General features: G+C 37.3%; 1 protein-coding gene across 5 annotated transcripts in view; it reads left to right on the top strand.

Annotated features, from left to right (window-relative positions):
* The window catches only part of LOC145674450 (piwi-like protein Siwi), a 197,318-nt gene that overhangs the window by 118,125 nt on the left and 64,566 nt on the right, over positions 1-14,627 (top strand). For all 5 annotated transcript variants that reach the window (XM_081744514.1, XM_081744518.1, XM_081744513.1 and 2 more), the window contains exon 10: positions 62-212. In XM_081744514.1, coding sequence (XP_081600640.1) covers positions 62-212 — 151 coding nt within the window. The remainder of the gene's footprint in view (positions 1-61; positions 213-14,627) is intronic.

The raw sequence follows: 14,627 nt of genomic DNA on the forward strand, positions 1-14,627 counted from the left end.
TAGTTTTTATCTTTCAGCTTGGTAGCTTGTAATACTAATGTATACTGAGTTGTTTTTTCAGGTTCAAGAGGATTTGAAGGAGTGGAATTTGCAATTAAGCAATGATCTTGTTCAGTTTACGGGTCGAGTTCTACCACGGGAAAAGATAATCCATGGAGGAAATATGAAATCTGATTCTGGCCCCGAAGGTGTTTGGACCAGAGAACTAAGAAGTGAGTTTGTGTTTATTGGGTAGCTGTAATTTCTGATTTAAATATTAAAGTTTTACATTTAGTCTGAACATAAGATTTTGATCAGGTTAGTTCCGTCAGGTTAAAATACAAAGTCGCGGAATATCCCTATTTTCCCCCCCTCGAAAGTCGCAAAGAAAGGGAAAGATGTACGAGGGGGTATCGCTAAGTTTTCATTATTACCAGAAAGTTAAGATATGGTGATATTTTGTGAGTGTTCTGTTTGGTTCTTATGTGCATGATGTTAAGGAAATTAGCAACTAATTATAGAAAAACTTCGAGAATTGGCACAGGACAGGAGTGAATGGTGTGAAATGGTCCATGGGGTCATGGAAAGTCGGACACTAGTGAAGAAGAAAGTAGTGGTCTCGTAGGAATATTGGGCATACAAGCGGGAGCTGAAATGAAACTTTGAATATTGTCATACATGAAATATGGTAGTGGTTTAATTGTTCTTTGCTTATCTAATACTAGCAGCGTTCACCCCGCTTCGCTGCGGTCACCCCGGAACGCAATAAACTTTGTTACTTAGATAATTTTTACTTTTTCGCTTTCAAGTGATATGATAAAAACCATAGAAGATTGCAGTAAATCTTAACATTATATCGCCTGTCATTTATGTTAACCCGCCCCGCTTCGCTGCGGTCATCCCGGTGCTGGCATATTGTAAAAGTGTCTGTAAAAATAAGCAAATCAATTAAAAAATTTTAAACAGAAGATTCAAGCTATTTTCCGCTGTATATCGCCTGTCATTTATGTTAACCCGCCGAGTGACACGGTCATGCGGGTTGCATATAAATACGTTTATTTTTACCTATGATGAACTAATAACAAAGGATTTGTACGTTATGGACACCTGAATGGTCAATTATCTCAAGACACTGGTAATTAAAAATTAAAGTGATATGATAAAAACCATCTAGGGTCCAAATCCTAATAACCCCCCAAAAATGAAAGAAATTGGTTCAGCCGTATTAGCGTGATGAGCGGACAAAAAATTGTACGTTCTCTTTTATATATATAGATAAATAAAATAAAGAAAATGAAATGAAATGAAATCTTTGAGTTTTATGTCCCACGGTTATGCCGGTTAGGCTAAAGGAGACTGTGATGATGAGTAATGAATGAAATGGTGGAATGAAGAAAGTGGGAGGAAACGGGAGAACCCCGAGAAAACCCACGCACACGGTGTTTGTCCACCACAAAGTTCACTTGGCGGGGGCTGGTATCTGGGATCGAACCCGGGACCCCAAGCACCAGAGGTGAACGCTCTACCACTGAGCCACCGCGGCCCCCAAATAAAATAAAGAGTTTGTTTGTGTGTTCGTCTGTCTCTGTGTGGCCTGGGGACCAGACGAGTGGACCGAAAGTTACCAAATTTTGGTCAGGGGTACCTTGGCCCAGGCCCCACATCAAGACGAAGCCCTTTTTTCAAATTTCGAACCAGGGGTTCAAGGGGGGGACGTTTACTGGAACCGGCTTGGGAACCAGACAAATTGACCAAGAGTTACCAAATTTTAGTCACGTATACCTTGGTCCAGGCTCCAGACCAGAGTTAAACGTTTATGTCAAAATTCGAACCATGCGGTCTCAAGGGAGCGTTACCGGGACATGTAAAAGTGGTAGAAAATAACCGACATTAGTGTCGAATTCATAGTTTTCGCGGTCGCTGAGATCAATGGTGATACTCCCACAGGCATTGACTTCCAAATACAGCCCCCGTGCGAAGCATGGGTATATTCAACTAGTATACTAATGAAATAACGAAACAACCGATTTTTTATTTTACATACTAAACTCTCTATAGGTGCGGATTCAAACGCAAAGAGTGAAAAAGTGCCTGACTGGATCGAGACTCAAACCCAGTATCTCCGGCATTCCGTGCCGATGTGTTAACCAGTACACTACCCAGTTCGCTTCCCGGAACAGACATCCTGGGAAGCAACCGAGTTTTTAATTATACACACCTAATCCTCTATAATATGGCGCTTGTTGCAGAATCTGAAAAAAAAATCGATAAAATGTTGTAATATGCCATTACAGTCTAATGAGATTATGTTTTTAATAGGAGGGTGCCCGAAATTTTTTGCACCGACTGTACCTGACGTTTAACAAAAAATTTCTGGCTGTTCATATAATTCGTAATATTGTTCGTTATTCTATTTCAAATTAACATGGAAAACTGTAAAAAATTCATTACGGATTATAGTTTTGGGAATCAATATCTTTATTTATATATTAAATTAGTTATAAGTCTTGTATATGGATATGTAAATGGATTATTACAATTCTTACGGTGTCAGTGCTATTTGAAAACATAGGTCCACTATTGGACGGAACTTTCAGATTAAATAACCAATCTAAAATTCGACAGAATTTTCAGGACCACCCTTCACCTCTCTGTTAGATACCTAGGTCCCTCTAAAAACTAGTTTAATCCAGATTTTACCAAATTTTATTCGTTTCAAAGCCCCACCGCCAAAAGTGCTTTGTTTTGATTGGATGATAAACCCACGCTATGATATTAGGGCGCAATTATTTCCATTCCTTGCAAGAATTCCACTGAAGACGCCGGACTAGGATCTTCTAGCTCAGAAAGTCGGAAAGGAGCTAGAAAAGCTGCAGTAAAAGGTAAAATAATATAATAGTTGAATAACTACCCAGCAGGAAGCTAAGGAGCCATAAATTTGCTAGCTTTTCATAGTAAAATCCGGACTAAAAAGAAGAAATAGGAAGTGCAATATAGGGACGCCATGATTGCATCCACCGATCGCTATGGACAGGATTCAGAAGTAGTGTGATTTCCGCTGTTCTTTTCCTAAAACCGGTTCTGAAGATCAGTGTTTTCCCCTGATATTTTCACCTTCCAATTTTCCTGCTAATTGAGGGTTACAAGACCTGTCCATTATAGATTTGTTTATGTAGGTAGCGAGTGATTTCTTTTTTTTAACATACATGGCGGCATTTAATTCTGTTGTAGTTAGTATAGTAATCACAATGCACGTGTAAATTTATCGTAAGGGCTCTTATCTGACTCCCAAATTGGGAGTACGGCTTCCAGCGGGATGAGTTGAACATTTAGTTTGTTTCCGGGTTCCTGCCCCTTCAGGGCAGGGGTCCTATTGTTAGTCAACACTTTGATATGTCCCCTCGGGGCATTGATTAAACAATACGTAATTTCTTAACACAGAATGTGATTCAGTGAATACAGGGCCAGTTGGCCCTGTTCCTTTCTTTCCCTTTCCTTTCGTTACCTTGCATAGAGCCGATTTAAAATGGTAAAATCTGAATGTTGTCTGTGTATATTTATTAGTATAACATGTATTAATGATAGTGATGATTGGTGTGTATTGGCATGATGTGTCTTGTAGTTTAAGTAGTATGTGTATATTTGTAATGTAGTATCAGTGGTAGTGGTAGTTAAGTGATGAAAGAGTGTGTGAGATAATTAAATATGGACAGTGTAGTATTTACTATGCGATAAATTCTTTATTATTCCGTCATTAAGTGAACTCATACACAATATTTAATAGTGAACTTAATATAGTATAATAATTCCGTGTACAAGGTCACATTCAGTTGTTCAAGGGTTGATTATATCGTCGCTAGCCCTAGTGTCAAAAGTCAGTACTAACCGCCATTCTTCTGTCGAGGTGCTTAGTGATTTAGATTTCATGAAATTGACCTTTCTTTCCGAAATAAAACCTAGAAGGTATAATTCACAGCCCATATGAATGTACAGTTAGGTCAAGTGACCCAAAATTAATATATTCTGAAAATTTCAACATTCTGCCTAGTCTAGAAATCGAAATATTTAAATAAATAAACAATACGTACATTTTTTAACAGAAGTCGGGCGATATGATGCTAGTTCTTCGCTTTGAAATTATATTAAATGTTCATTTCTTTCTTCGTGGCTGCAGAAGTTCATTGTTGCTGCAGAATTTTATAAACATTAAACATTATCGCAGATAATTCTATTTTCAGTGAATATACGTAGGATTTTTTTTTCGTTCTTAATAAAGCTACCAGGTATTACATAGTATTGTATGTGTGGTGAAGGAGTCTTGAGTTCGAGTGAGGTTGTCGTGCGGTGATCGGAATGGGAAATGTTTGTAGTGACCATAGATTTTAAAGTGTTATGATGAAATGTGTATATAGGCTGGGCGTAGATAGAGGAAACAGGGTGTTTGTAGAATATAGCGTCGTGGCAAATGAAAAGAATGATGATATGAATATTAATGTGAATATGAATATAAAGTATATGAATATTGTAGTAAATGAATATAGAAGATAGGACACCCATATAGTTAAATACATAGTAGCCCAGTGAATACTTCGCCGTGTGTTGATATATAAATACGTGTAACTACAAACATCTCAGGTTCTGACCCCTGCACCATGATATCACGCGGACAGGAGGGCGATATATAGTCGGACTATGGTAATACTTTGTAGTTTTATGTGTTATAATAATAATCAACCATAGTAATACCATCTGATAGAATGGGTAGCATCATACAATCGCTGACTAGACATATTGAATAATAAATTGTGAAAAGACAGTAGTAGTTATACATCAGGGCTGTAGTGAATTATATTTTCTGGTCAGTTTTAAAATAGAATATCCTGCTCCGTGAGATTTTTTTTTCCTTCACGTTACCTACTCGGGCTAGCTTACAATGTTCATGGAGGCGACAGCTCTGACAGGGTTACAGAATCAAAACAATTAATTATTGAAATTTATTATACCGTACCCGGGCATCGACCTCTCCCCCCTTGAATATTTTCGTTTTCTTTTCTTAGTTTCCAAACTAGATAGTGATGGAAATTAATCGATGCCTCAGAATTTAGCGCATTCTGCGAAGGGGAGCTATCGGTGAGGTTTGGCCATAGAAATCACCGATCCAAAATTCAGTTTATTTAATTTTTTTTTTCGGCAAATCATTAGTTAGGGATATCTTAGCTATTACTTTTACTCTAGTTTCTTTACTGTCCTTGAACCTCCTTAGTTCTTCTGAGGGGTCGAATGTTTTTTTTTCCTTACTTAGAGATTTCAAAATTGGGGACGCAGTTACCTGGTCCCTTCCCCCTCTCCTTTTATCCTGCTGGTCTGGGCCGGATACGGGGCTCGGATTTCAATCTTATAAATAAACTCTTGTGGGATTGGGATCTGATGGACACAGAACTTGCATCCTTGGCAGCAGGGACTCCCTCCTAGTTTACGTATTTAAGTAAACGACCCTTTTCCGGCATATGTGAATATTTTTGGCTATGAGTTGTTATATATTTAAATTCGATCACTCTTCTGTGTAGTGAGTAGTACTTTAATCTTTCTCCTTTCGTTGGCGCCGCTTTCTCTCTCTTGTCTCTTTCTTCCTTCTTACTTCGAGATTTATATTTTTTTTTTAATTTTTCAACCTTCCCCCCCCCCCCCCCGATTTTGAACTTGTTGCTTACGATTTATTTAACGTACAACTCTGATCTGAAATTACCAGCTGAGACGTTGCAAGACACGATTCATGGATAGAGTAGATAGTGATTGAGTCCTCCATCTCGTTTTGCCCTATCGCTGAAATGAACAAAGACTTAGTATTTGACGACACTTCGATTACGTTCTTTCACCGTCGTTCCTCTTAAGTTTTTTTTAATCCATTGGTCACTTTCTTTTCTGTGTTGGTTTTCGTTTACCTTGTAGTTGGTCTGGGCCCAGAAATTGTATTTTAGGTTATCTAGTTATATATTTAGAAATGCTCTGTGTTACGTGCCTGCCTTCCAAAGTTTTTTTTTCCTTCCTGATTTAAACACGAGTTGATTATATAAAAGTTAAAATTTATAGACGCGCGGTATCAGGTAAAAAATCGATTTTCTTTTTCATATGTAATGTCGGAAGTCATTTGTTTTCTTGGACAATCTTTGCAACCTTTTAAAAAATTATTGTTGGGGTGATTAATTTAAATGTGTGCGCATTTATAATAAATATATATATAGAGAGAAATGAATACGTCGAAATGTATATGTAAGTAGTATGTGAATATGATTTTAAAGTAAAAGTATGATATTAAATGTATTATGAATATATGTAAGAGCGCTCGTGTCTGTCCCCCTAAACGTGTGTTGGTTGCTATAGTTTACCAGTAAGTTCTCCGACGAATGTAAGAATGTAGATTTTGTTAAGAATACCGCCGTGCACTTAAGTAATTTTCCTTTTCTTTTGAATAAATGTAAATGGTACCTTATGTAATTATGTAATGGCATGTATTGGAAAGTAACGGCAGGTCTAAACGTAACTCACATCATAACGCATATTATCCCTGAACTACCAACCTAAAACCATTGTGGAAAGTGCACCTTGAATCCTTCTCACCTTCATATGTATCCTGTGACTTGACCAGTTTTTTTTATCCTCAATTTGAACCTTTATACTCCGTACACCTGCTGGAGATCGTTTTTAAAAATCCGAATTATATACACATCTATACGAAAGTGATCTTGAAGAAAGGTCTCATGACGTGTCCCTGTGTTAAATAAATAAGTTAAAACTAAGCAAATAATAAGTTTGGAAATGGATCGTCTAAGAGGAGAAACATCCTCTAGTGAAAGTGATTTTTTCGAAATCCCTAGATGGGTATAAACATCGCAGTGTGCGAGTGCAGATATAAACTGCTAGGAGTTGCAAACTAAATATAGTCGATGAATGGTTTTAGTAAACCAATAGGTATATATATATATATAGATATATATATATACACAAACTAATTTAAATGGAGCGAAATGTTTTGGACGCTACGAGTAGTGCATGATTTGTGATTTGAACGCTCAAAATTATTAAGATTTTATTCCTCAATGTGAGGTAGAGACTCATATAAGTTCTGATACACCAAAAAGTTCTTTTTTTTCTTTTCTTTCCTCTTTTTCAAATTTTTTTTTTCAAGTGAAATAAGTGTCTTTTTGCGTATGTCGCAAATCATAATTTGTTTTAGCATGCCTAAGATATGATACATGTAAATAATTTTTTTCCTCTTTCAATTTGTCAAGATGATTGGACATATAAAAAATTACTAAAATAGAACACTATGTACTCTATTAATATATAACCAAGAACTTGTGCTTTTAAGATTTTCGTTGTAATTATTTTTTTTTCTTTTTTCCACTATGAATGTAATAAACTATTTGTATCTTTGTAGTTAGTTGGTTTCCTTTAAACATATATACACTGTCCTGAGTGAGTGAGCGTGTGAATGCCTGATAGATTTAATTTAAGTAATTTGTGTGATATCATTTGTCATATTAACATCTGTAATATATGTGTCATGTTTTGACATATGTGTTAAGGTAAATAACCTAGGTCATGAAGGACCGTCACTAACGGTTTAAATCGGCTCTAGGAGTGAAACAAAAATAGCAGGATGAGCCTGAATACGACATCTTTCTTCCAGGAAGTTGAAATTCTTATTGATACGATACATACATTTATATTGAGTTTATAAGTCTGATTTTTTTTTCTCTCTTGGCTAATTCATATGTGTGGTCGATCCTAGAGAACAGAGTTCAGATGCTGGATGGTTATCAATCACCGGTTGGAATAACAGTACAAAGAATGATTTCACCTTTCTCGTTTCCAGGTCTAGGTCTGGGCAATCCCACGGTCGTGGTGCCTGGAGCTAGGTCTGGATGGTATGAGGGAACATGTGTCTATTCCGAAGCATTCCAAAATTGATTAGTCGTTAATAACATTTAGAATGATTCATCTTTCAAGGACTTTCTCGATTTTTTTTACTATATTTCCGGAATTATCCAGTAATCTGTTTCTTATTAAAATACCCTATTTCTTTTCTTTCTTCTTTTTCTACCTCCTTCTTTTACCCTTCTACTTTCTTCTCTTTCTTTTCTATTTCTAAATGAAAGAAAACGGAGTCATGATTGAGAGTAGTCGCTATTGGCACGGTCAATAAGTTGTTTAGATGAGTTTTCTTCGGGAGTCCGATATGGAATAATCAACAATAACAAGAAAGTTTATTTGAATTTACTTTATTGGAAAATAATCCGGATTTCAATCAATAGGTGATGTTTCGTAATCGTCCTCGTTAAAGAGAATTAATTTTAGCGACTCCTCTCCAGTACATTGCACGTTATTATTTTTTCTTCGTTTTGTTTTTTTTATTTTTTTTCGTTTTCTTTCAAATTGGCGACCGTTGACATCGGACAGTTACCATGGAAACAATTGTTTTCCCTGGTAACGGATCTGAAATTATTTATTAAACACTGTTTAGGATCGAGCACATATTGACTTGGCCACAAAAGGTGCATAATTAAAAAGTTACAGTGAGATTAAATAATTATAGTCATTGGCTGTTCTGCTATCTTTGTCTCTCTCTGTAGAAAGGGGGAAATGAAGGAATTTGTCAAAGTGAATTCTAAAATTTGAAAATGCTGGAAGTTGACCCAAGGAGGGAATTAGATAGGAGTCCTTAATTTATGAATAGTACCTGAATAATAAGTATTGTTAGTCTATAAGTATATAATTGCATGTGTTTATATTGTGTCTTTTTATATGGAAACTATGGCAACCAATAGAGAAGTTGTATCACACGAGAACGCGGAAGTCTCATGTACACAATGTACATTAGAAAGTAATGAGAAAAGAGCTCGCGTCTCTCGTAGGCTAGTGAGGTGTCACGAGTGTGGGCTGAAATGGATTCATTTCAGTTGTACCAATTTAGAGGATACTGCTGAAAATGCAGAAAAGGTCCGGGCTGGTGAGATAGTTAAATACTGTAAAGAATGTGAGGGGAAGCTTCACCAGTCGCGTGAACCCATGAGTTTATCCTCTGAGAAAGAAAATGAACATCCCGATTCGGACGGTGAGCGAGGGTATAGTACCCCGAAGAACCGAGGCCAAATATCTCCAGTGGAGATATCTGACCTCGATGATGATGAAAGAAATGGGGATTCGATTGGTGATAAAACCAAAGAAGAGCAAAGGAAGACTGTGTCATCTAATAATGACGCTCTCCTCCTTTCATTGCAACAAATGCTACAAAAAATAGATGAGAAAATAGATAATAATAGCTTGGAGATGAGACGTGAAATAAATGAAAATAGCCTGAAAATGAGACTCGAAATAAATGAAAAAATAGATGAGAATAGCCGGGAAATGAGACGCGAAATAAATGAAAAATTTGATAGCTCGAAACGAGAAACCGAATCTCGATTCGAGGTACTAACCCAGAAAATCGACAACATATGTTTGGACTTTGCTTCCTCAATAACTACGTTGAGAGAGCAAATGTCTACTGAAATTGATTTGGTCAGATGCGAGGCTCAGCAATCTTTAAAGCAACTTCAGCAGGAGACTGAGGGTAAATTTGATCATGTAAATTCCGAAGTTGAACAAATAGATACCAAATTGCATAAGATCAACAATAAATTAGAAACACAGCAGGCCGAAATTGATAGTTTAAAGTCAACCTTGTCAGACTTATCATTGGAAACCAAACGGGAAGTAACTGACCAGAAAATTTCGAAAATTCAAAACGAGATCTATATATATAAAAGAGAACGTACAATTCTTTGTCCGCTCATCACGCTAATACGGCTGAACCAATTTCTTTCATTTTTGGGGGGTTATTAGGATTTGGACCCTAGATGGTTTTTATCATATCACTTTAATTTTTAATTACCAGTGTCTTGAGATAATTGACCATTCAAGTGTCCATAACGTACAAATCCTTTGTTATTAGTTCATCATAGGTAAAAATAAACGTATTTATATGCAACCCGCATGACCGTGTCACTCGGCGGGTTAACATAAATGACAGGCGATATACAGCGGAAAATAGCTTGAATCTTCTGTTTAAAATTTTTTAATTGATTTGCTTATTTTTACAGACACTTTTACAATATGCCAGCACCGGGATGACCGCAGCGAAGCGGGGCGGGTTAACATAAATGACAGGCGATATAATGTTAAGATTTACTGCAATCTTCTATGGTTTTTATCATATCACTTGAAAGCGAAAAAGTAAAAATTATCTAAGTAACAAAGTTTATTGCGTTCCGGGGTGACCGCAGCGAAGCGGGGTGAACGCTGCTAGTAGTAAATATTCAAAAAGAAATGACGAAATCTAGTCGCGAAAAATCAGAGGTAACCTATCCTTTCCCCGGTAGCGATTCCTCAGAAATATTACCCGCTATAACAACTACCCGTGGCGCAGGAAAAGAAAATTTAACGTCAGTTGATGCACGGGATATTGCGACGCACTACCCCATGCATCGGTCAGAACCAAAGTCGTGGTTCAATTCCAATAGTGTGCCGAATCAGTCGAGTGTTGTGACGACTACGGTCACTAGCGTGAGTGCTCCCTCCTTACATGGAGGTATACAATCACATAGCGTGTTGCCGGGAAGAGGAGATGGGTGCCATTCTGAGTCGTTGTTCACGGGTGCGATTGGTCCGGGGATGGAGCCCAACATATTCAATACGACCAACAGAATCCCTTTCACTTACATGGGTAATTATAACACCGCTACGACGTCGTCGGTGGTAAATCCGGTGACAACTCCAATTGTGCAGGATAATATGTTAATTCCCAGTAACTATTCCCCTGCTTATGTTAGTATGGGTTCCAAGGTTACGCTGAGGGACATCAAACGTTTTCCCACTTTTGACGGGAATATTACCAATGGACAGCCTCGTGTTTTTCTGCGTAGATTGCAGCAGTGTTTAGAAATGTATCGGCTGACCGATAGAGAACGTTTACAAATAGTTGAAAAACTTTTAATTGCAGCATCAGGCGCGTGGTTTGCTTCTATTAAATATAGAATTCATACGTTTGATGATTTTCTGATCCTTTTTAAGGAAGAATACTGCAACGAACATATAGAGAGGCTTCAGAAACGCAACCTCCAATCTTTAAGATATGATCGAGCCAAGTATGGGTCCCTTTTGGACTATGCTTGGAAGATCATCGAACTGTACTACCAGATCGCAGAAAATCCATCGCAAGCCGAACTAGTAGACATCATAGTGAACGCTCTTCCACCAGATGAGTCGCGGGCTATTGCTTCTCACTTGTGCCAAACGGTGCGAGAAGTTACGTCACGCCTAGCTGCCCTGTGTGGGAAAGAAACTGGAGGCCCACCAAAGAGGTATTTCGCCCGACAAGCAAAAGTTGTGAAACCCGTGAAAAGCAAGGCAACGGCTAGTTGCCAAACGGACTTTCTGAGTTACACCCAAGCTGGATCTCGCTATCCGAGTGGGAGTGGCTCAGAAAGCAATCAATATAACGGTCGACGTCTGTTCCGTAACCGACCGATGTTTAACAATCGCCGGGGTTATCGCCCCTATGACCGCACAATGGGGGAATCGAACCCGAATAGGGACGATAATAGAAGGAACTTTAATGGGGCGTACCGGAGAAGAGAAAACGGTAATGGTCAAAACGGCAATGTTAACAATAACTGTGCAGGTAGATCTCAGAATTCTGCCCCTTCGCAAATACCAACTAATGGCGGAAATGGAATTCTAGCCACTCGAGGGATTGATAGTCGCGAGACCGCTGTCAAATCGACAAACTAATTCCGCAACTACCTGGTGAAATGAGGAAGGATAGTTATATGAGTTGTCTCTTTCAATATCTCAGCTGGAACTCCTGTCAGTTCTGTTCCTTTGTGAACATTTTGAGCAGAAAAATTATTGAAAAATTGCGCTGTATTACACAATCTAAAAGGTGAAAGTATCGGAACTCTCAATTTCCAAAATCTTAAACTTTTCAACTGTACCGAGGACAAAAAACGGGAACTTCTATCTCAATACCCAAAGTGAATGTTACACTGTCTCATTTGAGTGCATGAAAGTATGAGTGGGTAGTTAGTTTATTAGTATTAATACATGTTAATTCTATTCAACAAAATTTTGTTATTCAAACAAATTTTTTTTTAACGACGCCGGGGAACTGTAATATGCCATTACAGTCTAATGAGATTATGTTTTTAATAGGAGGGTGCCCGAAATTTTTTGCACCGACTGTACCTGACGTTTAACAAAAAATTTCTGGCTGTTCATATAATTCGTAATATTGTTCGTTATTCTATTTCAAATTAACATGGAAAACTGTAAAAAATTCATTACGGATTATAGTTTTGGGAATCAATATCTTTATTTATATATTAAATTAGTTATAAGTCTTGTATATGGATATGTAAATGGATTATTACAATTCTTACGGTGTCAGTGCTATTTGAAAACATAGGTCCACTATTGGACGGAACTTTCAGATTAAATAACCAATCTAAAATTCGACAGAATTTTCAGGACCACCCTTCACCTCTCTGTTAGATACCTAGGTCCCTCTAAAAACTAGTTTAATCCAGATTTTACCAAATTTTATTCGTTTCAAAGCCCCACCGCCAAAAATGCTTTGTTTTGATTGGATGATAAACCCACGCTATGATATTAGGGCGCAATTATTTCCATTCCTTGCAAGAATTCCACTGAAGACGCCGGACTAGGATCTTCTAGCTCAGAAAGTCGGAAAGGAGCTAGAAAAGCTGCAGTAAAAGGTAAAATAATATAATAGTTGAATAACTACCCAGCAGGAAGCTAAGGAGCCATAAATTTGCTAGCTTTTCATAGTAAAAACCGGACTAAAAAGAAGAAATAGGAAGTGCAATATAGGGACGCCATGATTGCATCCACCGATCGCTATGGACAGGATTCAGAAGTAGTGTGATTTCCGCTGTTCTTTTCCTAAAACCGGTTCTGAAGATCAGTGTTCTCCCCTGATATTTTCACCTTCCAATTTTCCTGCTAATTGAGGGTTACAAGACCTGTCCATTATAGATTTGTTTATGTAGGTAGCGAGTGATTTCTTTTTTTTAACATACATGGCGGCATTTAATTCTGTTGTAGTTAGTATAGTAATCACAATGCACGTGTAAATTTATCGTAAGGGCTCTTATCTGACTCCCAAATTGGGAGTACGGCTTCCAGCGGGATGAGTTGAACATTTAGTTTGTTTCCGGGTTCCTGCCCCTTCAGGGCAGGGGTCCTATTGTTAGTCAACACTTTGATATGTCCCCTCGGGGCATTGATTAAACAATACGTAATTTCTTAACACAGAATGTGATTCAGTGAATACAGGGCCAGTTGGCCCTGTTCCTTTCTTTCCCTTTCCTTTCGTTACCTTGCATAGAGCCGATTTAAAATGGTAAAATCTGAATGTTGTCTGTGTATATTTATTAGTATAACATGTATTAATGATAGTGATGATTGGTGTGTATTGGCATGATGTGTCTTGTAGTTTAAATAGTATGTGTATATTTGTAATGTAGTATCAGTGGTAGTGGTAGTTAAGTGATGAAAGAGTGTGTGAGATAATTAAATATGGACAGTGTAGTATTTACTATGCGATAAATTCTTTATTATTCCGTCATTAAGTGAACTCATACACAATATTTAATAGTGAACTTAATATAGTATAATAATTCCGTGTACAAGGTCACATTCAGTTGTTCAAGGGTTGATTATATCGTCGCTAGCCCTAGTGTCAAAAGTCAGTACTAACCGCCATTCTTCTGTCGAGGTGCTTAGTGATTTAGATTTCATGAAATTGACCTTTCTTTCCGAAATAAAACCTAGAAGGTATAATTCACAGCCCATATGAATGTACAGTTAGGTCAAGTGACCCAAAATTAATATATTCTGAAAATTTCAACATTCTGCCTAGTCTAGAAATCGAAATATTTAAATAAATAAACAATACGTACATTTTTTAACAGAAGTCGGGCGATATGATGCTAGTTCTTCGCTTTGAAATTATATTAAATGTTCATTTCTTTCTTCGTGGCTGCAGAAGTTCATTGTTGCTGCAGAATTTTATAAACATTAAACATTATCGCAGATAATTCTATTTTCAGTGAATATACGTAGGATTTTTTTTTCGTTCTTAATAAAGCTACCAGGTATTACATAGTATTGTGTGTGTGGTGAAGGAGTCTTGAGTTCGAGTGAGGTTGTCGTGCGGTGATCGGAATGGGAAATGTTTGTAGTGACCATAGATTTTAAAGTGTTATGATGAAATGTGTATATAGGCTGGGCGTAGATAGAGGAAACAGGGTGTTTGTAGAATATAGCGTCGTGGCAAATGAAAAGAATGATGATATGAATATTAATGTGAATATGAATATAAAGTATATGAATATTGTAGTAAATAAATATAGAAGATAGGACACCCATATAGTTAAATATATAGTAGCCCAGTGAATACTTCGCCGTGTGTTGATATATAGATACGTGTAACTACAAACATCTCAGGTTCTGACCCCTGCACCATGATATCACGCGGACAGGAGGGCGATATATAGTCGGACTATGGTAATACTTTGTAGTTTTAT

This window comes from Thermobia domestica, chromosome 17, assembly GCF_964235325.1.
Source record: "Thermobia domestica chromosome 17, izTheDome1.hap1.1, whole genome shotgun sequence".
NCBI classification, from domain to species: Eukaryota; Metazoa; Arthropoda; class Insecta; order Zygentoma; family Lepismatidae; genus Thermobia; species Thermobia domestica.